Below are 24,585 nucleotides of genomic sequence, written 5' to 3'. Positions count from 1 at the left end.
TTCATGTACTTAGTGCGATCGCAAAATCGTGTCTCCACCGGCACGCCTCCAGGCCCCAGGTCGCACTTATACCAGCCCCCCTGGCCGCAGCGCCGGTCATTCCTTCGCTCCCACCTTCTTCGATGTCCTGCGATTGCTGCAACGCATTGGACCTCCCGCAATTCGGCTTCCAGTCCGACTCGGTGGAATTCCGCCGACTGGTCGAGCGGAATCCCTTTATCTTCCGGGTGCATAGTCCCAAGACCGACATATCGCCTCTGGAAGACGCATTTATCGCTCCAAAATTTGACGCCCGCTACTCTGATATCAAAGAAGAGCAACTCCGCGATCCACCGGCTGCGACATATGTTGAGGTCGCCAAACATCTAGAATGGACAACACGACATGCCTCAGAGTACATATCGACGTCGTTCAGCTTCATGTGGGCTATCTGGGAGGCCTTGCGCCGTTATCATTTTGGCGTCAAGCACGATGTAGAGATTGCCATCATCGACGCGACTGCTTCGGTTATTTCTCAACGGGCCATAACCGCGGTCGAGGTTCTTCGTTCGGTATCACCTGCTGTGTGAGTCTTTCTGTTTTGATTCTTGCTGATATTGACCACAAAGATAGACGACATCCTGACCACTGGAAATGGTACCATCACGCAGAGGAATCGCAAAGCGTCCTCGTCTACGGTTCTATTCCTCAATATGCAGTTCTCGCATCGGTTCCTCTGCTAAAACTGCTTGACGCTCTCCCATCCTATTGTCTTCGTCCTTTCCCGCTTTCTCCTCCGACATTTCCCATTCCCATCGCACGTGTTGCCTGGTTCTATCCCCGTCCACCGAGCAAGGCCAGCTACCATAACTTCTGCGCCGTTCAGGCCACTTTCTTCGCTGCTCTTTCTGAGGATGCTCGGAAAGATGATGCTACTCGTGGTGCTGTTGGGCTAGCCATGGCTTTCCTTGGTGGATGGGCTGCTTGGATGGTGAAACTTCTTGCCGTTTCCGAAGATGTGCAGACTGGACTGGAAAATGCTGAAGATCGGAACATGTTTTCTAATGCGGCGCTGACAAAGGTCCTCGAACTTGCCAAGGCAATAGCGCGGTGGCCATATTCTTCAGACATAGCCGAGAAACAGCACGAGCAGTGGACTACCATTGTGCACGAACTGGGTCGGCTGGTTACTGAAGAGATTAGAAACATGGAAACAAGCGGCAAGGTCAAATTGACACCGGTCCCAGTACGAAGCGAGAACAAAAACAATGGTCTTGTGTTACAAAGCGGATTCGATCTCCCTTCGCCGCCATTGGAGTCGCCTGTCGACAAGAATACAACTCCCTGGCTTGAACGAAAGACCCTCTATCCATCTGATCTTCCCCTCTGCTCACCGATCCAACGCGATTACTCCCACCTGCCTACACCACCCCCAACACCACCTCCCTCGCTTGTTTCAAGGTCTCCTTCCAGTGTCGCTCCTGTGCCACCAAGGCCAGGCAATGCTGACAAGTGCCTTGAATGCGGTCTCCGTACCCCCACACAAGCATCTCACCGCAAAAACTCTGAGCCACTGGTGGAACAAGTCGATGCGGCGCTGGAGAAATATATCTATTCGGAACCCGAAGGGCATCAGACCCAAGCACCGTTGACACCACCGTCTTCCCCTGTCTTGCGGCCAACGATACCGCATCATTCGGAGTCGCCATCGTCGGAACCTCTTGTTCTTGCGCCGTCGGAAGCAGACACGCGTGTGGAGCCCGTGAAGGAACAGAAGTCAGAATCGGATGCCCACTCTGATATGCCAGCAGCTGAAGTTGAGCAATTGGAAGCAACACCGGTCAACCCATTCTCGTATTCGCTCGCCGAAACAGCGTCCTGTCTCATCACGGGGTTCATCTTCGGTGCCCTCCTTGTCGCGGTCTTCTCGCAGCGTCAGCCCGCTAGGTTGTACGTGAGCTGAAGGTGTGGGTTGTCCTGGTGACAGTCGGTGTAGATATATGTCTATTTGTGGGTACAATTAGCGGGGTCTAGTGGCTGGTTCCAACCATGTATGCGTCTATGGTCTTGTACTTCTATGCGACATATGCACTTCCTTCTCTTATTTGATTTGCTATTTATAAACAGTAGTTGGCTGCTTGAGAGCAGAGTATCACGAATGTCCGATGTTCAGTGTCCAAATGTCGACGCTGACAATGTCGTCGGTCCCAGTGAGAACAATGAAGAGCATGTCAACCTTGAATGAGGCTTTGACTATATATCATTACTCGTATCCTTCAGACGACTAATAGAAATTTTCATTGAAATGGCTGACTTTGCAACTCAGACCCAGGTTTCATGATCAATGGTTCAATAAACCAGTCCTTACTACACATGCTGTTAACCTCTAGGGCATAGCAGAGCCTCTATAACTCCAGTGAGAAAGAATATTGCCGAATTGCCGGCCCACATAATCACTGTACTTGGATTTGGTCCGTGTCGCACCGACAGGCCCCTCTCCATGTGGTACCAACACTGGGTTGGTGTCGTCTGTCAAGGCGCGGGATTGCCTAAATATCGGGCCACCATGGAGCACTCTAAACCGCAATGCCTTCGGCCCCACCCGAAATCTGGCGACTCATATTCCGCTTCGTAGCTAGATCGGATGAGTCTTTTCACGCTGGATATCGGCCATTCGAGAAGACACAGGAATTATCTGACACGGCGAGGGTGCGGGAGAACGAAAGGACACGGCGCAGCGCTTGTCGGTCACTTGTAGTGGTGTCTCGAGCTTTCCGGGCACTGGCGACCGAGTTGCTTTATCAAGACGTACGCGTGGGGGATGCTACAGCGTTGGAAAGCTTGATGTGCGGTCTGACACGGTCAGCAAAAGAGGACGGCGAAATTACACTGGGCTCTTACATTCTGCGCCTTGAGCTGCCTACTTGTTGCAGCGCTGGGTATGTCAAGTCAACTGGCCCACTAGAACCGTCGCAACTTCTATCACCCTCTCAGCCTGCTGGTGGTTCCGACTGGATCCAGTTGGCGAATCTTCTCTCCTATTGCACACATCTGCAGGTTTTCGTTCGACCATCGCTTCCACTAGATGGGGCCAGTATCGCGTTTTGGGCAAGCCTTGTCCAACGACCTATTTCCCAGCCACTCAAGCACCTTCAACGACTCGAATGGCACGAAACAGAACTAGACCCGCGGTTCTATGGGGCAAATAACAGTGCTCGCCTCCGCGACATTATCTCCCAGGCACCCCAGCTGCGTTACCTGTTCCTCTCCTCAGACCGGGCAGGTGCGCTAGACGAGCTCGCTCTGCCGAGTAGTGTCCGCACCATCCATCTCCATCGCTCTCATTTCCACGCGATCACGCCCCATCACCCACCGAGTTTCAGCCGGGCTATTCGGGCGGTGAGTCGTTCGCCAACGCGAGAAAAGGTCGCAATCCCGCAAACCTTGCGTGTCCGCCATTTGGTGCTTCACTCAACCCTGCCGACAGCACTCCTGGATTTTGTCGCAAAGGTTGGCGAACATCTTCGCGTGCTTGAACTGGCGTTCGCTCCCCAAATGACCTTCTCCTCTGGCCAGCTACAGCGGATATTATCCCGTACCCCTGTTCTTGGAGAGCTGGCGTATTATCTTGCCGCACCAGAGATAGCCCCGCTGGGAAAGGGCATACAAGCAGCTAGCATCAGACGGATAAGACTCAAAGTCAACCCAGACGACTGGAGCCCTTCAAAGCCGGCGTTGCGCAGTCAGCTAGAGATACTCCTGGGCGATTCATTTCCAGGCCTGAAGGAGGTCGTTCTACATGGGCCTGCAGAGTGGTTTTTGAAGCGAGAGGTCGTAAGGCAGATGCTGAGTCGTTTGCACGTTCGAGGTTGTACCGTAGTGGGCGAGGATGGTACAGCGTTGTGACTTTGTAATTGTTGCGCATAATCAGAACCTCGTTGTGATTCAGAGTCACGTGTGTTTCCCTCCTTCTCCTATCCCTTCCGCCAGGGTACACCATCTTTTACAGGTACAATTTTTAAATTACACGCAAATTCTTTTCCTAGTTCGGCAGTGCGACAATATGGCTCAGCTGCGAGCCCGTGGTGTGGTGGACGGAAGTGACCTTCCAACCACCAGCGGCAAGAACATCAACAAACCCGGCAAGCGTGCGCTCTCCGCCTCCAAGCATAGTGTGGACCTACGAGCAAAGTAATCAGCTACCAAACTAGCGTTAAGCAACAGCACACACCGCCATGTCGTACAGATAGAACTCAGCCGTGCCAACACCCCAGTTAGGCAATAAGGGAGCCGGTGCGGAAGGTTTCTGGGCTCCGGGAATGTCGGTGGCGGGGGCAGCAGATGCAAGGGAGAGGATCTTCTCGATGATGATGAGTTTGGTGGTCGGTTTAGCTGAGTCACGCAGGTTCTTCAAGATTTTGGTGAACAGGCCATCATTCCAGTTATGGGCGATGTAGCGGAGCATGAAAACGTCGGCATCCTTGACGGGTTGCGGGTTGAAGAAGTCGTAGGCTGAGGAGAGTCAGTATAGCGATTACGACAAGAACAAACTGCAAGTTACCTTGGAATTCGACCAAGTTCTTCTCGACGTGGGCTGGGAAGCTATCCTTCCAGAGCTGTGTATGCGTGAGCTACAAGAATTCCTTCAGATCCTTCAAATCAACTTACCGTCTTGGCTCCCTCAACATCGAGGTCCTGCACAATCACCTTAATCTTGGGGTGCTTTTGGGCAATGGTCAAAGCTGTGAAACCGTTTCCTCCGCCGACATCGATCAGGACGCCGCCCTCTGGCAACGAGCCCCACTCGAAACCTATGCATTCTCAGATCCCGATACTCCCGGATCCACAGCAGAACGACTGACCAGTGAAGATGGCGTCTGGAGATTCGGTCGCCGCCGTTCCTTGCATGCCGAGGCCGAAACGCTGTAGCCTGTACAGGTTCTCTGGCTTCTGCATATAGTAATACAGTGGCAAGTCCGTTCCGAACGCCTTGTTGTACGGAAGTTGGCCTTCCTTGGGCTCGAGAATGGTATCAGCGAGCCATGCGGAGCTCTTGAAAATGTCTTCGGAGCTGGGCGGTGGTGTCAGTTTGGTTAAGATGGGCTTGCGATTGGGACTGACAAGAACTCTGCGAGCGCCGCAACACCGTTTGTACCAAGAAGCCGCTCTGGCCGGTTGGCGTAGAGCGCTTCTGATGTCTTGCCCTTATCGAGCGCGGACGACACTCGGTTGTTGGCAAAAACATTTGGCGACACTTCACGGAAAATGTTGTGTGTTGCTAGCAAACGTAGAAAACGTGCTGTAAAGGTACGTCAACAGGCGCTCGCCGGTTTGATATGCGACTCACCGAGCAGGGCAGGATCAGCTTTACTGGGAGCCGCGATATCTTTGACGTTGAGGCCCTGGAATGACAAACGTTTTCTCCCGCGCCAATCTCGCGCAACAACAAACGTACCTGCGATCCGCCCTCGCGAAGAATCTCAACTACGTTAAGCTCCGATGCGACGCGAAGGCAAGCGGAAAGATGGAACTGGTGAAGATCGCGTGAGATCGGAAATTGTCATAGAGAAATTGGGCTGCTTACAGCTTGAGAAGCATCGAGAACGGAGGCGGCTGGGGCGCGAACGGTGGCAGCCATTTGCGATGTTGCCGCCATGATGTTCAGGATCGCTGTGGCCACTGCGGGCTCATCGCGGACTTTCTCGGCCGGGTTGCTCGGGTCAAACGGGGCGTCGAGCGGGGGCAACGGCTGGCCAGCTTTGGTATACGCGGTCTCAAGAGTGTCTACGGACTCGTTGATAATTTTTGCGAGAGCGCGCAACGTTTTCAGTCCATCGGTGGTCATCGTACGGTCGTGGAGGAGGCGGGAAGAGAGAAGTCAAGTTTACCACACCTCGCGATTATCTGTGTGTTATAGGGCTGGAGCTTACGACGCCACGCGACGAAGGGGGGTACTTCTACAAGTTGGTTGCACAAGGAATTGTTGGCCCAGGAGATGGGGATGCCGTTATCGTGTGCGAGATTCTGATTTTCGATCGCGGCAGAAACTGTCCTTTTGTTTTTAGTCTCGTCCAGACTCTTTCCGACGAGCGTGGGTCGCTCTTTTTCTCCTCAACAGTTCAAACGCAATTGCCGAACTGGTTTGCATCTCCTCGGAAGAAAACTCGCAGACAACCATGACGAATTTCAACTAGGATAACGTTGCCGCTCTTTCCCAGCAGACTCTCTCCGGCCACGCTGATGCAGGCTGTGGCGACCCTCCCGCGTGGCGGCTTTGACAATCCGGCGTCGTTGGTGGCTTTCGTGGGCAGCCCGGAGTTTAGCTTTCAGGACGCCGCAGGATACCATTTTTTGATCTTATCATGGAATCAGATCGTCTTCGCTTAGCCCTACCCGCTGTCATGGGAAATGTGGACTTGACGCTCGCGACAAGAGGGACGAGTACTCAGTTGGCGACGAGGCTCCCATGGAACAGAATTATCGTAACAGGAAAGTTCCGACCATACGCAAAGAAGAGCGACGGCAACCCCGTTGCCACTCGGGCTGGCTTCCCATCGGTCAAAACGACTCCAATATTTTTCTCTCCTTGTTTGCCACCAACTCCAGCGGAGACGGAGTGTGGCGCACTGCCTGAACAATTTGGTCTAAACTTGACCCAAAACGGTTCACACAAGAAGCAATCATCGAAGGTACCCGGCAACTATAAGCGAAGACTAGCGTGATCTCCGCACGACAGGCTTCTCAAGGGTCTCGTTACTGCTCCAAATGTCCCATCACAGGTCTGAAGGAGATTTCCAGGAGATATAAACACGTCGCCTCGGCAGCCGCTAAAAAAACCCTTCCCCCCTCTTTCTATCTATCTCGTCGTTCTCTCCAGCATGCCGACCACTTTCGACAAGACATTCGGAATCTGGTTGGTCGCCCAACTCTTCCAGGCCATGTTCGTTCTCCGCCGCCCGCCCCCTTCTGCCGCTCGGCTAATTCATTCCCTTGCAGTCTGTACGGAATGGGGCTCCTCCAGGCTTACCTGTAGGCTTCAATTCCTCCTTTCATGATTATATTCGTGTCTGAACTAGGGTTTCACAGCTACTTCTTCTGGTATCCTAAGGATGGCTGGTGGACTAAGGGCACGGTAAGTCTTTGGGCGTCTGTTTTGGTATCGGACCTGACGATTTCCTCTTCAGGTTACACTCATCACGTCCGTCTCTCCCGGCTTGCGAACTCGGTCCGAACGCTGACGCCCTGTTTCGCATTGCAGTGTCCTGGAGACTCTTCAGACGGGCTTCTTCTTCGCTGCCACATACAGGCTCTTCATTACCGACTTCGGTAACTTCGAGGCCCTGAGTGACTTCCCCTGGTTTGTCGCCCTTTTTTGGATGCGAACTTGCTCTAATATTTTCCAGGCAAGCATTAGCTCAATTGCTTACCTTGTATGCCTCGACTTTCGTCGCTCAATGGTCCGTCTTGTGTTTTAAGAAAGTTCTCCAAAATGTTCAACTACCACCAGCTACTTCGCGTTCTGTATCTATCAACGTATGTTTCTCTTCTGTGGCTTCGATGTGTTTCCGTTGACGCGCGCCTACAGTTTATAAACGCAATTGGTGGTATCCCTCGATCGTTTTCGTTCTTTCCTTAGTTGGATTCGGCGGAGGTGTTGGTACGTCCGCATTTGGCTCTTGCTAAACTGTCCGCTCACTCCAAACCAGCTCAAATTTTCCTCGCGTTCGTCATTGAATTGCTGCAGCCGGTCCCGCTATTGATACTCTGCACAGTGTTAGGATCCAGAAGTTCGCCGAGCTCCCGTCTACTTCGGTGTGTAGCAACCGTTGACCATACGCGGAAGTGCTAACTTGTTTCAGGCTGCCTCCAACACCCAGGCCGCTCTGTCTCTCGCCGCCGACATCATGATCACGGTCGGACTGATCTGGCGTCTGCACGAGACGAGGACTGGCATTCAATCGTATGGCAGATTGTGTGCTTCTCTTGACGACCAAACTGACTTCTGTGCCTTCCAGGACCAACAAGCTTCTCAACTTCCTCATCATGACTGCCATCAATCGTGGTGTGTTGACGATGATCACTGCTCTGCTCAACATGGTCCTGGTAGGCCTGGTCCTTTCTCCTCTTGTCCTATTCTGATGAGATCCGCCCTAGTTCTTGACCCAACCCGGAACCTTCTACTTCATGCTTATGATTCTCATCAGTGGAAAGTGTGAGTTGCAACCATGGAAGCGCATTGCCTTGTGCTGACGGGCTTGGCAGTCTACATGAACTCAATGCTGGCGATGTAGGACCCACCCCATTGAGTGTGCTTCCAGCGGATACTGATGCCGATTCTTCACAGGTTGAACACGCGCCAACACGCCCATTCAATAGGTGCTGTCGCGGTCAACACCAGTACAGTGGATCATATCTCAATGCCCCACTTCAATACGCGGACACCCAACGACGCTCTCAATGTTAACATCTCGGTAGCGCGGGAGATGCACAACGATCGGTATGTTTTCGCTCATGCACCGACTCGTTTCTGACTAAGGCAGTGGCAGCGTCAATGACCACGACGGCAAAGGCATGTTCTGAGGCACTCCCAAAAACTCACCATCGCCGGCCCCACCCCCCCTGGCACGGCCGACCAACGCTCGTTTGAAACCCAACAGACTGGCGCAGAGTCCTTAATCTTATTCCTATCCTTCCCTTATTTTCGCCATCGTACATATCGAGACGGATTATAGATTTTGCGCCATCGTCTTTATTTTTTACGAGCTCGATTGTCGTGTTCGTGTTGGATTTTTCTTTTTGTGTTTTTGTATCGCTATCGCCTAGACTCGGAAGAACGGAATATTTGGACTAACACGATTGCCACACGGCCCGTCCCTCGTTGAGTTGCCTGGAGGAGATTAACTGAATGGCTCGGGATGCCTGTGAATCTTCTCAACACAACGTAGCTACCCGCTGGGAAGTTCGGAACTGTGTACGATTCTCGCGACGGCGACAATAATGCATTGGCAAACACTGGCAGGAACCGATAATAATCTGAGTTATCTGAATCGAAACCTGAGCTACAAGTTCGAATTGGTTTCGCTTTCCTGTGACTGCCGTAGTCACACTATCCCTTTTTCCTCATCGTCGTGGACCTCTCCAAGGCCTCGTCGTTCCCGCCGTCACCTCCGTCCCACAAGCCATCAGTCGGTGTACCTGCCGAGATACGTATCCTTACGTTACTCTTTCGCAGAAGCTCTCGAGACACTCGGATCAATAGGGCAAGAAACGGACTTTGACGAGCCTCAGCCTGTACCTAATAATCGCGGCGCGCTGTTGCGCCACCCGCCGCCCACCGGATCTGGCGCTTTTCATTATGACTGCCAGTCGCCCGTCGCGGCAGAGAAAGAAACTGCAGAGCGAAACGAAAAAGTGCCATCTTGATCCCAAGACGGGTGAAACCCCGGTAACCGTCCTTTCGGGAGTGTGATTCTGGATACTTACCCCCCCCCAGCAGCGCGCCGGCATGATTGAACGTGTTTTCGCGTCGACGAAGAAGAGAAGAGAAGGCCGTCGTGCAAACCTTGTTTTCGTCGTTTTAAGCAGCCTTCTCGAGCTCTTCCATCTCTTCTCAGCAGAGTCTTCGTTGCGCGCTTTCAAGTTGAAAAAATATTGTACCGAAGAATATTGCGATTTCCAATTCGGTTAGTTGGGGGTTCCATTCCAGCGGCCCTGAGCGAAACATGGCGACCGTCGACGAAAGAGTAGTAAATAATTAACTCGACCCCCCCACGACGCGGCGCATTTTTACAATAGGGGCGCCTCAGCGCTGATGGACAAGGATTTTCCATAATTGGTCCCGCGCCGTCGGGACGGCTGTATACCCCCGTGGAGAAATAAGTACCACTCTTTCACCATTTTATAACTACCACCTGGACATTCTCTCTTAACTCCACTCCCTTTCCTTCCTTCCCGCTCACTGCAAATGGTCGCCGCCGCGTTGCCTGCCGCCAACTTCACGCCTTTGGGGGCGTATGCCTCGATCCACAAGCCCCAACGCAAGGCACCTTCATCGCCCACCGACCCGACGTATGTCGTTTCCCAGCGAAAGCTTCCCTTGTTTTGGTACAAGCTTACCCTTTTAGCGTTGTGCTCATCTTCGGTTGGATGTCGGCCTACCCAGTCCACCTTCACAAGTACTGCTCAATGTACGCTCAAATCTACCCTGGCGCGACCATTATCCTCGTTCCGAGTCACCTCTCGATATTCTGGACGCCATACGCCGCTTTGGTCTGCATCCGCGTTGTTTTTTAATATAACAAAGAAGGCTGATTGGGTTTTTGCCTTTTGTTGTTATAGCGTAACCGGTATGCGGACCTCATCGATGTCCTGGCGGCACATGGCTACAGGGAGGGCAAGGCGAGAATTCTAGCGCATACGTTCTCCAATGGTGCGTGATCAGCTTCTTGATGTCGCCCAGATACTGATAGATTTATCATTACAGGCGGTGCATTCCATCTTGTCGCGCTGAACCGCGCATTAGAACTGGCCTTCCCGTCCTCCAAACCCATCCCGCGCTCCCCGTCGCTGTTGGTGCTCGACTCGAATCCTGCCGCGGAGCGCTTCGACCGGATCTTCGGCGCGATCACCTCGCCGATCAAAAACCCGATCACCCGGCTCCTTGTCGGTGGGTTTGTCAGCACCGTGTTTGGCTACATTTGGCTGCAGAAACACGTCCTCCGCCGACCGACGATTGTCGACAACATGATGGACGCGCTCAGACTCGCTAGGGCGATGCCCTGGATGGATAAGAAGACCCCGCGGCTATATATCTACTCCAAGGCGGACAGCGTGATGCCATGGACCGACGTTGATGCTCATGCCCAGCGAACGGAGCGAGATGGGATTGATGTTAGGTCCGTGTGCTTCGAAGACAGCGCGCATGTCTCACATGCTCGGACCCATCCCGAGGAGTACTGGGCCGCCATCCAGAACGTATGGAAGGAGGTTTAAGGAGGAAAGTTTCTAGTTGAAATGGACAATTATTTAGTCATTGACACGTAAAATACCTTAGCACATATATGCGCCGTACCCCGCCGCTAAATTAAAGCTTTCAAAAAGTTATCGCATCGAAGATGTCTGCCAGTGTCTGAATAAGGAACATTCAAGAAAGTCCACACGAGGCATGGCCAGGTACGCGAAAGTCGTGGAGGATTACAAGTTCACAAATGCAGTATGTCAACCAAGTAGGCAAAGATATGTAGATGAGACAAAGACCGAGCAAAGCGACGAGATCCGTGGAATCAAGATTAGACTTCACTTTGGGGGAGGCGTCATGCGACCTAACCAAATGCGTATGAGGAGAGAAATAAATGATGGATTAAACACGCACCAAATATGCCTGGTCTCTGTGGGGGAGGCACAACAGTGTGTGCTGGCGGCCCGGCGGCCGTGCCTGGCGCAAGGAGTGGGTTTGCTGTTGTAAGGCATGATCAAATAATGTGCTGACGATTAGATAAACATACGTCTCCACTGGGCCCAAGCAGGCATATTTGCCGCAGGAGGGGCGGGGGTCGGCGCCGGGGCGGGTGTTGGGGCAGCAGGCAATGCAAGTTTCTGCTTGCGCGGCTTGGGCACGTGAGGAGCATGGATTACCCTCCAGCCACCTGGTGCAGGCGGGGGTGGCGGGGCGGGTTCTGCAGGTGGCGGAGGCTCAATAGCTGCGGGTGGCTAACGATGACGATACTCAGTTGTAGAAAAAGTGAGATCAAGGGAAGCACGCAACTGGTGGTCTCCAACCGGTATACATCCCCTCTGCACTGCTGTGTTTCGCCTTGATGCTCATGAGCTCCGCGATTTCGCTGTCCCTCGGTTCAACAAACAGAAAAACGGACGAAAAAGCAGATTGGACACACAATTGCAACGCCCGTTTCTCATCTCTCAACTTTCCAACTTCTGCCAGCAAGATTTTTACTTCGTTTGCGAGCGCCTTGCTGAAGTCATTGATGTATCTGCGATTGGCTGCTTTTCAGTTTTTGTGGTCCCGTTCGAGGGAGTCCCAGATACATACTTGGGTGGCTGGGACTGGCCACCGCCGCGCCCGGGCGGAGTGGATGTCATGGATTCGCTTTCGAGGTGAAGGAGGGCTGGAAGCCGCGTGCAGCACGGGACCGGGCCGAGTAAATGATGTTATCACGGCAGTGATGATCCGCTAGATAAGATACGCGGAGATACCACAGACTGCACAAGTCCGAAGATTTAGAGTGCTCTGGATGGGGATTTTTCAATTGTAGGTGCCACCATATAAATTTAGATACTCCACGTCGTCGCTTACAAGATTATCGAGCTGTGAAGAACTGCGGCCGCAAACAACTGCGCCTTGCTGAAAGACTCGAATAACCTCAAGTTCGAGAATCGCTCGGACATCGGAGTCTGACCTGCTTCAGGGCTGGATTGCTCGCTAGATTGGTCAGATGAACGGAATGGCCATAACTGACTTCTTTCGGTTTATGTGCTTCCGCCGCTAGTCTGAGCTGACAAGAGCTGACTGCCAGTGGCTCCAGCGCAAAGGAGAAGATTGCTGTTCAAGCTTATAGCCAAACTGCGACTGAAACTGTATAGAGTGGGTTTAGGTAGGTATGCTCGGTCTGCTTCTGAAGTAATCTCGTTCCACTGATGATGGAGGGACAGGGACGATTGTTTTGAGTTCTTATTTCTGGATGCTGTCGGCAAATATGACGAGCACTAGCATCATCCGAGTCGGTCTACGGACGGCAAGAAACATGCATCTGGGGTATTGGGGGACAAAGTGTGACCCGTGACCCCAGTAGTCACCGCCCTTCTCCGCGAGATTCGAAAACGGCATCACATAAGTAACATGTCAGACCACTGTTTTCCAACCCAGCTCTGACCATGTTGACTTCGCTTCTCGATCTCCCCAACGAACTCATACTCCATATCTCCGACTCTTTGCCCGATAATGCACTGCTGGCGCTCGCCACAAGCTGTAGCCGGACCAACCAACTCTTAATCGCCACGCTCTTCCAACGAGCTTACCTCCCCGGAGAATACCTCGACTCCGGACATGTTGGGTCCATCTCGTTCAAAGGGGACGATATTCTGGGCCTCCAAGCCCTCGCCGCAGCCCGATGCATCACATCCGTCCAGCATATAAGCTGTGACCTGTATTCTTCGCGGGTCATTAGCACCTGGCAAAACTACCTCCTGGCCATCGAGGCGCTTACAACGCTGGCTACCCGCCTCGGGCACCTCGGAGAGGTCGAATTCAATCCCTATTTCATCAATTCCCGTTCCGAGGAGGAGATTAAGCAATGCGTGCATTCGTTGACGCGGTTCGTCAATACCATCGTTCGGAGAGAAGAATCCGCCTTGACAATGTTTGGGACGAACGATGACCGGACGGGTGGCGGAGGCCCATTCGTGCATATGATTCGTCAGGTGGTGCAGGGCGAAAGCGTTGTTGTCTTCAGCAACTTCGACACTCCAGTGCCATATCATCTACGCAAGAAAACACCGCCGGCATCAGCCCCAAGCCATAAATTCACGCTGCGCCCGCTGCTCAAGTCGTTGGTCAATACTCTCACCAACCTACTTTCCCTTCCACGACGCCTTCTCTATACCCCGCCACCGACACCCCGTTTTAATTCACCAAGATTGCCTCCCCCACAAACGGAAACGACATTCACCTCTTCCCCGCGTGTTAGTCCGCATTCCACGTCCCTTTCGACGACTCTACCACCTTCGTCTCTCCTCAGACTTACCACTCTCAACCTGCACTCATCATACCTTCTACGAGCCCACTTCCTACCATATACCACCGAACTTATCAACACTGCCCCTCTCCATACCCTCTCCCTGGGCGGCGGCCTCTCTCCCGAGAAAATGACAGTTCGGGAGCTGGGATTGGCCCATTACGACTGGTCCCTGATCTTGCCGGCCTTTTCGTTGCACCAACTTTCGACCTTGCGCATTGGTGCAGGTGTTGATGTCGCTGTTCCCGACCTAATGTCGTTCATCACGCGCCATGAAATGACGCTCCGGACACTAGACCTTGCCTGGCACTACCCTCGCGGTGCGCTCAATGCGTGCTCTGCCCCATTGCTCCCTGTCCTCAGTCATATTCGAGCCACACCGGAATATATCCTTCATCTACTGGCCTCCCATGAACAGGAGCATGCGCATGAACATCTACAAGCCGTCACTATAACCTCGGACGACGTCACAGCCTACGGCCAGGCGACGTTTGCGCGCCTGATAGCGTTCCTCGAGACGCAGTACATTTCGAGAGTAACTCTGCCGACTGTTGATGCATTTGGGAAGATGCGGGTGTTGGTGAAGGAGGGCAATGCCAAGATGCCGGTTTGGCAGCAGGCGGAGTAGCACTTGCCTTCGTACGGAGACATCGTCTTTCATACCTCAATGCAACAACATATTTGCTCCAGAAGTCAAGTCGACATCCATCATAATCCTTGCTCGAATCAACCACAGAGAGGGTCTATTTTTTCCTTGGACGATGGGATAATTGATAAGATGAGATTGATCGCGCAATGAATCACGTCATCTGTCCTCTCTTTCAATCATGGCGGAATGGCTCGAAAATTCCGCATAAAATAGTGAGCTGTTTATCTTCTCCAGGAGAGCTGTGAACCTGAAACTCTCGTAGATGGCATGGATGCTTTGCAGACGGGTACCTTGGGTGGTGGTAAGTCAAATGCTGATGGTATTCTGAACGATATACATACTGATTGACCCATGATCAGGAAAGAGTATTTGACGCACCTCCATCTCTATGGGTGCTTTCCAGAGTAATGAAACCAGGCTTCAGGATCGATAGTGGGAACCTGGCTTTTGAATTGACTCTTCCTCCAATGGGTATTTTGGTATCGGATGACTGATTGGCAGGCGATTGACTTTCAAGACACCAGACATGTGCTGTGTCTTCTTCCCGGCTCCGCTTTGCTGCTAGACTACAAGGACATTTGCTTTCGCTGTTTTACTTTCGAACGACCCCGCTTGAACGATATGGCCGCTGTGGACATGCTACTGCTGCTAGTGTGACCCCGACCTACGCAGCAATTTTGGTTCGGAGCCCTCTGTACTAATGACCTCATTTGAGTTTCTTCACGGATGTCAGCGCTTTTGGACTCAGCAACCATCAACAGTTTCGACCACCAAAACGGCTTATGACACCGAGCTTGCTTTTGCGAATCCAGACATGTCATCTCATGCCGGATTGTCTCCACCAAAGACCCGCATGGAACCTCTTTCCTAGTGGCGGAGGTGTCGTCCGTGACGTGCATCTGACCGCGATAGGCAGCGTTGAGCAGATATGCCCACCACTTATATACGGCGATTAAGGAACCTGTGCGAGGAGGCTGCGTCCCTCGTTGCCACGCTTCTTTATGGCCACATTTTCTTTGCAGGGTTTCGCGCCGCTGGACGCTGAAAGTCAATGTAAGTAGGGATTTACCGCTGGTTCGGGTTGACCGGGTTATCAGTGGCTTTCGCGATCACCTCTTCGACGGCCTTTGCGCTCGTTCTTTGGGAGTTGTACGTGTCATTAATACTCAGTCTCTGGGTCTACTTACTGTGATCCAGCATCATACTCCTCCCCCAGGAGATACAGTTGTACCGCAAGGCCGTTTGGGCGACGGTGCCACCCTACGCGTATGTCCCTCGATTTTTCCTATCGTTCATGATTGTGATATTTTCCAGGTTTATTTTCCTTCGTTATAGCAGCATCCTAGCGACGCTCCCCAATGTTTTCCTCGGCGCTGTTTCTAATATTTCCTGCCAAACGGCAGCGTCACTTTCCCAAGCTGGCATGATTTTGGTCGTAGTATCCACCGCAATAATTTTTACATTCCGGACAGCCCAGCTGTGGGCTCATAATGGGAAACGCAACACGTTGTTGATGTCATTGGGTGGACTGATTCTGGTGGTCATAGGCTGCTGTGTGCGCTTTCATGATTTAACTTTAGGTCAGCAGTGTTTGAAGTTTTTGATAGGTCGCACCCGCCATCCAATATCGCGTCGCATCGGTATCCTCGACACGCAGCACATTCTCGCCATCTAGTTGTCGCGTCCTCCCCACTCCACCCTACCTTCCGCTTGCGCCGGGCGCCGCTCTCGCCTTCCTTTTGGCCGTCCTCATTCTCAGTCTCCTTCAAATCAAAGCCCACGACCCCCGCGAGGTGTCCCAGATGACCTACCGCCTCTATCGGGCCCATGTTCTTTATGTCTTCGGCGCAACGGTCGCTTGCGCAGCGACCCTCATCATTCTTTGCATGGCACCTCCAGCTAGTGGGCTCGCCATGTGTGTCCAACCGCTATTTGTCTTCTTCACGAGTGCGTTCGGGACCCGTGATTTCAGGAATTACATGCTGGCCAGGGTGTTGGGCGGAGACAGTTCGGGAAGAGGCTCACCCGTACTATATCCCAGCTCCTCGCCCATCATTTCCCCCGCAAACGAGGCCCGATATGGATATACTTATGCTGACACCCAAAAGCCGCCGCCATCGTCGTTCACACCTGCCCCGAATAGAACCCAACAACCGCCAGGGCGTCCCAAAAAAGACGCCATCCAGGCGCGACACCAGCCCTCGGGGTCCACCGCCCCGCTCATAAACGTCGCAGGCAACACGAAACTCAGCCCGAACCCTTACACGTCTTTCCCGTCGCCCCCCGCCTCCTACGACGGACACTCGAGCCTGTCCGTCGCTTCAGCAGCACTGAACCACCCTGCCAATCGATCGGCAATAAGTGTCAATGCCAGTACGCCGTCGAGCTCTCCACACTCCCCTCACACCGCTGCGGCGGGGAATGGTGCGACATCACATGCCCGATGCTGCGAAATCAGGCTGGTCGGACTCGTAGTATTATTTACAGACCTATTGTGGACTAAGTATGTCAGGCACAATTTTTACAGGACGTTTTTGTAATTATTTGAATATGAAAGCCTTTGTAGTAAATATCGCGATTTGCAGGTCGCTGATCATGATTAGAACTTTTAAACACGTGATCGTGTCGCTGACAAAATGTGGACTTATGTGCTCAGACCAGTTACAAAGCACATTCAATGGACACGAGCTAAAGTTCTAGCATGGACACCTTCGGCCTCCCTCGATAGCAGAGGCACTTCCTTATATTGACCCAGCGTGGCAGTGCTGGTGCCCACATTCCTGCCATCCAGCAGGTCCTCCGGCTTTGCGAAGGCATAGCGTCCGTCGTAACCTCTCAGCATTCCATACTTTAGTCTCACTCTCTGCCGCGAATCGACTTCGCGGAGCTCCGAGTAGCGTGTTGCCGCAAGGAAATCACTGAACCCATCCGTCGCGCCAAACCCGTTCTCCATCAGTGCCAATGCACCAACAATATTGCAGAGCAATGCAACCGCCAGCGCAGGGCCGTACACAAGCCACAAGCGATAAGCATCATACGTAAAATGTTGCTCTGACGAAAATGTCATACAACTTGTTTTCGTCGTCTGTGTGCGGTCCAGCGTAAGGATGGACAGAGTGATGTTCTGGAGGAGGGATTCGAGGACTGTCGGAAGATCGGCCCAGGTTATGTTTCCGCCTCCGCTAGCCGCGACAAGTTGTGTTTGGGTAGCAGCAAGATTCGCGGGTTGAGGAGTAAATTGTAACGAGTTTCCCGTCAAAGAAGCTGATATATTCCCAGCCAGATAAGTGTAAAGACTCGCGAGAACGGCATAGTAATTTGTAGTCACATTGAACAGGGAAGAGTGGATCGAGGAGCTGCCGTCAATGAATGTGTTGGTTCCAATCGATAGCTGGGTTCCGGACTGGTTTTGTTCAATTCGTTCAATAACAACAGATGGTGTAGAGCCGAAGAAGGTATAATTGATGTGGTAGGTCGAATCATATGCCACGCAACTGACGTCCTTTCCCTGACGTGTTGGGTCGACGGGAATTCGATGCGAATAATCCAGATAGTGGGCCTGAAAATCCCATCCCTTGTACTGGATGGAAGGTGTTGCATCGAAAGCTGCAGCGACATATGGTGGGGGAGCGAGTTGGTGGGAGGGGTCTCCGCTGGATGGGAGGGCGGAAGTGTTTTTGAGAGAACTGGTGCAGTTAAAGGAAGGTGCGTTGATTTCTACATTGTAATTGCAATTTCCGGTACACGGGGATGTCGGTGAAAAGGGTTTCCCTGCAAGAATGGTAGCACCAACAGTTCGGAGAGCGAGTGAGGAGGGTTGAGAATATGGTGTGGCCGCACTGTTGAGAGCTAATGGTTATTTCAGGTTCGCTTCAATTGTGCTCCACAAGATGCACTTACTCTCAAAAAGGAGTCCATTCGATCCGAAATTGAAGCTCGGAACATCGCAGGGAGTCATTGTACTCTTCAGGACATTGTGGACGGTCAAAGTTCCGGGCGCAAACGTGACCACTAGTGGAAAGGCTCGCATAAGGATGGCCACCAGAACGACACCTCTCGCTGTTCGCCAGAAATCCCATTCAAAGAACGACCAATACGAATATGGCGCAGACCATAGCGCATCTAATCCTCCGACGGTGAGGGCACGAGCTCGAACCAGCTTCCATGCACATTGGATGAATGCAATCCCAACGCTGGTAGAAAGGGCTGCTGAAACAAGGTAGGCGATGGTGGTCCCCACAGCAGACGCGCCAGGTTGGGATTGGAAGATCTGGGTTGCAGTTGGTTTTTCGGTCAGGAAATGGACGGTGCGGTTGTTCAGCTGAGACCCGTATATGTGATGAGCAATTACAAGGGCGACACCAAAGAGCCAAATGAGCAGAATTTTGAGGAGTGGAGTTATGGAGGGGCCGTGTACTTCAGAAAGACGCATGAATGGAGGGGACTGGGTGCCTTTTCGAGGATTGAGAGCATAATATTTGCGAGGCGAATGTTGTCATCGAACGGCAATCAAGTATGCCAGATATCGGGTCGATTGAAACACTGTGTTTCGTCTGTGGGCGGCGTCTCTTGGCAGTTTGAGCGGTCAAGTGAAAAAAACATGCATATATTCGTCGACAAGACGTGTCCATAGCCGAACTGCGCGTTATGTTGCTCGTTTTCGCGAAAACTCGTTTGTGAAAAGCAAATTGAACTGAAAAGCCACTAAATTCACCCGAGAAATGAACGAAAACGAACCCTCAAACAGCGCGCAAGCATCCGTGGCGATTCGATCCATAGCTTTCACGGAATGTGAAGATTGGGAGCCCGGCCCTCAAGCAGACTGGACCATCGTGATCCAGCTGGCTGTTTGACGCATGGCGGTCCTGTTCATTTTGTTCATTGAGGGAAAGATCAACAGCGCCTGGGTGACTTGCTAGTGCCGGTCAAGTCAACGATCCCCGCGTTCATCGCGCGATGAGAGTTGGATGAGGGAGCTCCTCAGAGGAGAATGGTCACCAGTCACGCCATGTGTTCCTCTCCAAATTCTGAACTCACCCTCCCACCTCAATGAGGACCTGACAACTACTCGGGCGGCGAATCTCCAGGCTTCTGAGCCCAATTTTACCTCATCTCTTCCCGACCTTCGAGCTCGAACCCCGGTCCCGGTGTTCAATGCACTTTTGCCAGTCACCTCAACCTTGAGTTTCATACCACCGCGGACTTTTTCATACTACTTGTAGGCCGAACTCGCATCCCAAGTCTCCGCCTAGCCTGTCTTTAGGAGGGATCGCTATAGCGGCGCTTCCTGCACCGGCGTTTCCTAATCTAAGCGCAACGACTAGTGCTCCCGCTCCCATTTTTACCCACCTAATTCATTGGGCTATGCAGCCTCTAGCTATTGGACGCCTAACACAGAGCCGGCGCTTATGCTCAAACATAAGAGAGAACGCGCCCGTGGATAGCGGTCTACAACTTCCCTTCGTTTGATACCTATGGCTCTCTTTAATTTCAGCAGGAAGAAAAGCCCCAAGTCCATTGATTCCGACGCTACGCAGGAGACAGGTAGCACAAGGTCTGCTTTACTTATATCCTTCATCCGTCCCCCGCTCACTCGCATCAAGTCGACTCGGTTGGCCAATTTTCATTATTCTTGGACAACTATGTCTATTAGCGCTTACTTTCGGCTTCCTCGGCGCTGTTCACGCTCGAGGGCAAATTCCTCTCTCGTTGGATACCGCCGACTTCTTCCAAACTTTTCCGGGAGTAAACAACTATGTTTTCACGACGTTCGCAAATATTTTGGCGCTTGCATCCTCTTTGTTCGTCTTATTTACTACAATTTGACCATGAACTAAATTTATCTCAGTCTTTTTGCACAAGCCGTCCGCCATGCTCTTCTAGTCATGCTTGCAACTCGACCATTGCCCATCCCAATTTTAGGCTATGGAGTCAAAATCTCAAACAAGTCACTTGTTTGGAGAGGACAGTACAGATGGATGGCGGCTGGCGCAGCTATCTTCCTGCTGAACTTGGGATTAACATCGGGGTAAATTTCCTTATTTTCTCGCACCTCCGCAATTTATATTCCCCTCTAGATGGTCTTCGTTGTTCAAACCCAATCCTATCACCTATCCAGTGCATATCAACGGCAAAGAATTTGATCTCAACAGCCAGCCTTTCCAGAACGGATTTTCTCAACTGTGGAACGAAACTCTTGCCCCGCTTTGTGAGAACATCCAACATCGGAAGCACCGTACACTTGACTCATCTTTCCTCGCCAGTTGATACATCATTTTTGTCGTTCATTGATCAAGCAGGCGCGGCCAGTGCAACTGCCCAAGCTGGTTATCATGCTGTCGTTGACTTCAATAGATATTCGTATGTAAACTCGACATGTTAGTGGAGTTTATATTTTCGTGTTCATTTTAAAGTTACTCATTGCTAAGTCCAGATGGCATCTTTCCCATCCAGTTCTCAGAGTCTTCAACAACTCCGACTAATGGTTCCAATAACACCAAGACTCAGCTCATCACCTCGAATACAGAACCCTTCCCGCCTTCTACCGCTGTCTCCGATGTTTCGTACTCTATGCACCAACAAGGGATGACTGCTGCAGTCTCTTGCACAGCGAGAACATTAGACGAAACTACATCTCCTTCGCTCATTCGCCGTTCACAAGCTATTGCTGCAGATGGATTCACTTTCACTCTCTGGAACACCTCCACAACCTGTGGAGTCTCTGGCAATGAGACGGTTGATTGGTCTAGTCCGCGCCATTCATCTTCATACTTTTCTTTGCTCATTACTCACAGCGGCCATAACAAGGTCAAATAACACGCTGGCCATGGTCGGTTGCTACACTGTTGACAATCTCAACCAAGATACATTCAGTCCGTAAATTAGCCTCGAAGCTAGCTGAAGTTGAGCATGCACAGGTGTTATCTTTGACAACCGAGGAGACAACTCATGGACTTACATTTGCGACATTCAACCTCAGATCTGGAATGTGGTTGTCGAACAGACCAATACAGATTTCTACATTGCTTCCCACTTCAAGGGCAATTCATCCGTTGACGTTATCGGGCCAATGGGCTTCGCCGGAGCGTATGCACTTGGAAGCGCCGTTGGGTATGGTCAAAGCGAGCTGCGAAACGCTGTTGCCGATTCCATGTGGGCAATTCATGTAGACTCCGGGATAAATGACTTTACTCCGACATTGGTGAGTATCTGAACTGAAGGCTTGATTGGACTTGCTCAATATATACTCGCAGGAGGCATATATCCGGGGTGTTTTTGAGTTCACTGCAACAGTAAATTCTCAGTATCTTGTGCTCGAGCCCTAACGCTGAGCCAAAAACAGGCTTTCAAGACTCTGTTATCCGACAATGAAGGCCCCTTTAAGGGTACCCCGCCAGCAGATATGACCCGTTCCATCAACGGAACAGCTTTCGTCCACACCATTGGCTGGGAATACACATCTGTGTACACCGAAATTGTGCTCATCCCGATCATCATCTTCAGTCTCGGGACGATTACGATCGCGCTTGTTGCCCAGCTATACAACCCGGGCATTCCTCGCACGGAAGCCGGCTTCGACCCGAGAGATCCGTTGATGTTGGTGGCCGCTGCCTCGACGGGGGGAATCAACGGGGTTTTTCCTGGCATCGACGGAAAGAACGTGGAAGAGGTTAAGACCAAAGTGAGGTTGGGTCAGACGGATGGGCGTGACGGATTTGTTCAGGCAGTTTAGTTATATGATACAACAAGTTTCCTCTAATGTGCACATTCATTTTCATAACCTGGACGCGTCGTGACGTCGTGACGTGTGACATCTAACACACCTATTTCTGCAACAATGGCGGCGTTGACTGGAGGCGTCGAGATGTGCATGTTTCTTTTGACACAAACGGAATCTTTCGAGGTATCGCCTCCCATTGTCGAATCTTAGGGGCTTTCAACTCAATCCAGGGCAGGAGATTCGGATGAATGATTACCTTACTGCATACCGCGCAACTGGCCGTCCGCCTCAACCCGTTCCAGCCTATCCAACCGATCCAGCCAGCCGTGCAGCCCAAGGTCTCCCGCCTCTATTTGTCCCTTCACCGCTCCCTGGAAGCGCCTCATCAACAAGTGGCGCGCCGACATCGTCGACGCCATTCTCAGCCCCCCGCGATGGGATCGGCACTCAGTACCACCCCTACGAACACTGACCCTACAAAACTACCCATTTCACAGGTATTTACACCTCCAGTAGTGCCGGGGAGCTCCGCCGGAGAGAAGGAAACCTATATGAGCATTGTTCTCGTGCCAGAATATGCACATTGGAGTCCAGATGTGCGTGGCAATTTGACCGCATAGCGCGTTTTACTTATCATGGTTTTTAGGAGCTGCGTTATTACGCGTATGCAAGAGGGACACGGCTGCCTCCACCAGGGACAACTATGATTCCATTTACAGTCGCGCAAGCGTCAACATCTTCGGGAAGCGCGCTATTACCACCGACTACTGATGGAGAGCAGTTCCAGAGTATCTCAGCTCGACCAGAATATGCAGGTCATAGTTTCGAGGTGCGTTGTCATTCTTCTTGTTTATATTTGCCGGAACAAATACAGGAACATCGTATTGCCTTCCTAAAAGCTGGGAGCGAGCTTACTTCTGCACAAATCGCCGCCACCTTTGGCCTTGGGACGGCAGTCGTAGACCAAGGAATGGACATGAATCCTCCACAAAATCCACTCACCAATACCACGCCTGTCGTGTCGCCCTTTACTGTCCCGCAACAACCAACCCCTGCTGTCCCATCGTTATTTGGTCAACCAGCTCCACCAGTAGCGGCACCGGCAGCATTCTCGTTCGGTGCTCCATCTCAACCACCTGCACCAGTGCAAGCTGCAACTGGATTCAGTTTTGGAGCTCCAGCAGCGCCATCACAGCCTTCTGGATTCAGCTTTGGCACCCAGCCAGCAGCGCCAGCTCAACCAACAGGAGGATTCTCGTTTGGCCAACCTCAGCAGACGCAACCGCCAGCCCAGGGTGGCTTCTCGTTTGGAACTCGGAGGTTCTAATATCTGGCATCGAAGTTGAGAGAAATTGTAATACTCGGACGGCGACGGGCCTGTCAGAACTTGTCTGTGTGTGTAGTGCAACATCTGGCTGAAGTTATCTGTTCTTGTGGGGTAACATCATCAATGATACCAAAGATCTACACGTGCCAGTTTCAGCAAGTCCATCTTCGTTCTCGAGTCTACGTGCTTGCTCCCTGGATCCAATACTGTGTAAACCCCTGACCGACTGGCACATTAGCGGGACTGGATTGACTGTCTGATAATGCCGAAACCACTTTTCTTGACTGCCCCCAGCGCTCGCATTGGTCCGGTTTTCGAAAGTGTCACATTTGTAGAATCCACACCAAACGTTTCAACGTTTTGCTTTTGCCTCAATCAAGCTCAGTTACGATACTGTTGGGACTCAGTCTGATTTAATTGTCAATTCGTTGCAGCTGGCCGGCCCGCAGCCCCGCTTGTGGGCTCGAATTGTTTATTTGCCGTCAATGCAGTGGTTTGTGATTCAGAACGGAGGAACCTCATCACAGAGTGTGTCGTATTCTTACAACCCCGGAAGATTTGCGAACATGATGCTATTTCCGCCCCATATATCTGGGGCAGTGGACAAGTACATGCACGGTTATCGGACATCCTGGGTCATTTTGCTATGAGGGACTATCGATGATTCATGATCAGAAGGAGGGAATAGTAGCGCACCTCCAACCTCCGATTCGGTGTGATGATAAAGTAATGGTTGCCTTCCTTCTGGCTGTTGACCCATTATTCTCAGTTGTTCATCTTGACTCAAGTGATTGTTCTCTTCTTGTTCTGAGAAGCAGCCTAAGTATTGTGGGCGTCAATCAGTGAAGAAATGTGAATGGAGAAGGAGTCACAACAGCAAAGTGATGAGCAGGGTGCGGTGTCGCTGGGGCTCCAACAGGCAACAAGAGCTAAAGATTCAAAGATAACTTCACAGAGCTCGGCCATTGAAGAGGAGAAATGGAGCGGTGGCGCGACATTGTCCGAATGTCATAAATATGCTTTAGGCCTGCTGTTGCGGTAGGCATCTCGCCAATGAGCACAGGTTTACCGGAGGAACAGCCTCCAGCTGGGCGCCAAACACGGGCCGGTGAACCCTGGCAGTTATTGGAAGAGAGATAAATGCTGTTGCACCCTCCCA

At 51.9% G+C, this 24,585-nt stretch overlaps 8 protein-coding genes across 8 annotated transcripts; 5 read left to right on the top strand and 3 right to left on the bottom strand.

Annotated features, from left to right (window-relative positions):
• Nucleotides 1-122: 122 nt before the first annotated feature.
• MIND_00626500 (uncharacterized protein) lies at nucleotides 123-1,942 on the top strand (the record flags this gene model as incomplete). Its single annotated transcript, XM_037363009.1, has 2 exons — nucleotides 123-565; nucleotides 613-1,942. The coding sequence occupies 2 exons, from the start codon at nucleotides 123-125 to the stop codon at nucleotides 1,940-1,942; spliced, it is 1,773 nt and encodes a 590-aa protein (XP_037220930.1).
• A 2,079-nt stretch (nucleotides 1,943-4,021) lies between these two features.
• Nucleotides 4,022-5,824, bottom strand: MIND_00626400 (uncharacterized protein; the record flags this gene model as incomplete). The annotated part of the gene is made up of 9 exons (XM_037363008.1): nucleotides 4,022-4,159; nucleotides 4,211-4,491; nucleotides 4,541-4,595; nucleotides 4,648-4,790; nucleotides 4,842-5,050; nucleotides 5,101-5,278; nucleotides 5,327-5,381; nucleotides 5,435-5,509; nucleotides 5,564-5,824. 9 exons carry the CDS (start codon nucleotides 5,822-5,824, stop codon nucleotides 4,022-4,024), a joined length of 1,395 nt encoding a protein of 464 aa, XP_037220929.1.
• Nucleotides 5,825-6,857: 1,033 nt separating this feature from the next.
• On the top strand, nucleotides 6,858-8,559 carry MIND_00626300 (uncharacterized protein; the record flags this gene model as incomplete). The annotated part of the gene is made up of 16 exons (XM_037363007.1): nucleotides 6,858-6,919; nucleotides 6,976-7,008; nucleotides 7,066-7,111; nucleotides 7,164-7,177; nucleotides 7,238-7,336; nucleotides 7,383-7,436; nucleotides 7,487-7,512; nucleotides 7,565-7,636; nucleotides 7,686-7,701; nucleotides 7,752-7,791; nucleotides 7,839-7,939; nucleotides 7,995-8,082; nucleotides 8,134-8,191; nucleotides 8,242-8,266; nucleotides 8,324-8,476; nucleotides 8,520-8,559. The coding sequence occupies 16 exons, from the start codon at nucleotides 6,858-6,860 to the stop codon at nucleotides 8,557-8,559; spliced, it is 927 nt and encodes a 308-aa protein (XP_037220928.1).
• A 1,384-nt stretch (nucleotides 8,560-9,943) lies between these two features.
• On the top strand, nucleotides 9,944-10,971 carry MIND_00626200 (uncharacterized protein; the record flags this gene model as incomplete). Its single annotated transcript, XM_037363006.1, has 4 exons — nucleotides 9,944-10,047; nucleotides 10,104-10,248; nucleotides 10,318-10,408; nucleotides 10,463-10,971. 4 exons carry the CDS (start codon nucleotides 9,944-9,946, stop codon nucleotides 10,969-10,971), a joined length of 849 nt encoding a protein of 282 aa, XP_037220927.1.
• A 303-nt stretch (nucleotides 10,972-11,274) lies between these two features.
• On the bottom strand, nucleotides 11,275-12,105 carry MIND_00626100 (uncharacterized protein; the record flags this gene model as incomplete). Its single annotated transcript, XM_037363005.1, has 6 exons — nucleotides 12,029-12,105; nucleotides 11,874-11,969; nucleotides 11,744-11,819; nucleotides 11,484-11,688; nucleotides 11,351-11,434; nucleotides 11,275-11,300 (listed from the first exon to the last, which is right to left on the bottom strand). Exons 1-6 carry the CDS (start codon nucleotides 12,076-12,078, stop codon nucleotides 11,275-11,277), a joined length of 537 nt encoding a protein of 178 aa, XP_037220926.1. The 5' UTR covers nucleotides 12,079-12,105.
• Nucleotides 12,106-15,362: 3,257 nt separating this feature from the next.
• Nucleotides 15,363-16,919, top strand: MIND_00626000 (uncharacterized protein; the record flags this gene model as incomplete). The annotated part of the gene is made up of 5 exons (XM_037363004.1): nucleotides 15,363-15,432; nucleotides 15,477-15,528; nucleotides 15,577-15,645; nucleotides 15,694-15,934; nucleotides 15,987-16,919. Exons 1-5 carry the CDS (start codon nucleotides 15,381-15,383, stop codon nucleotides 16,917-16,919), a joined length of 1,347 nt encoding a protein of 448 aa, XP_037220925.1. The 5' UTR covers nucleotides 15,363-15,380.
• Nucleotides 16,920-17,053: 134 nt separating this feature from the next.
• MIND_00625900 (uncharacterized protein) lies at nucleotides 17,054-18,811 on the bottom strand (the record flags this gene model as incomplete). Its single annotated transcript, XM_037363003.1, has 2 exons — nucleotides 17,054-18,228; nucleotides 18,280-18,811. 2 exons carry the CDS (start codon nucleotides 18,809-18,811, stop codon nucleotides 17,054-17,056), a joined length of 1,707 nt encoding a protein of 568 aa, XP_037220924.1.
• A 1,042-nt stretch (nucleotides 18,812-19,853) lies between these two features.
• On the top strand, nucleotides 19,854-23,426 carry MIND_00625800 (uncharacterized protein; the record flags this gene model as incomplete). The annotated part of the gene is made up of 13 exons (XM_037363002.1): nucleotides 19,854-19,933; nucleotides 19,983-20,180; nucleotides 20,228-20,407; nucleotides 20,457-20,587; nucleotides 20,643-20,756; nucleotides 20,813-21,127; nucleotides 21,174-21,251; nucleotides 21,297-21,580; nucleotides 21,633-21,671; nucleotides 21,722-22,060; nucleotides 22,402-22,695; nucleotides 22,746-22,928; nucleotides 22,974-23,426. The coding sequence occupies 13 exons, from the start codon at nucleotides 19,854-19,856 to the stop codon at nucleotides 23,424-23,426; spliced, it is 2,688 nt and encodes an 895-aa protein (XP_037220923.1).
• Nucleotides 23,427-24,585: the final 1,159 nt, after the last annotated feature.

This window comes from Mycena indigotica (assembly GCF_014461135.1).
Source record: "Mycena indigotica strain 171206Taipei chromosome Unknown Mind.scaff0005, whole genome shotgun sequence".
Taxonomy (NCBI): domain Eukaryota; kingdom Fungi; phylum Basidiomycota; class Agaricomycetes; order Agaricales; family Mycenaceae; genus Mycena; species Mycena indigotica.
This window is presented reverse-complemented; position numbering and strand designations above follow the sequence as displayed.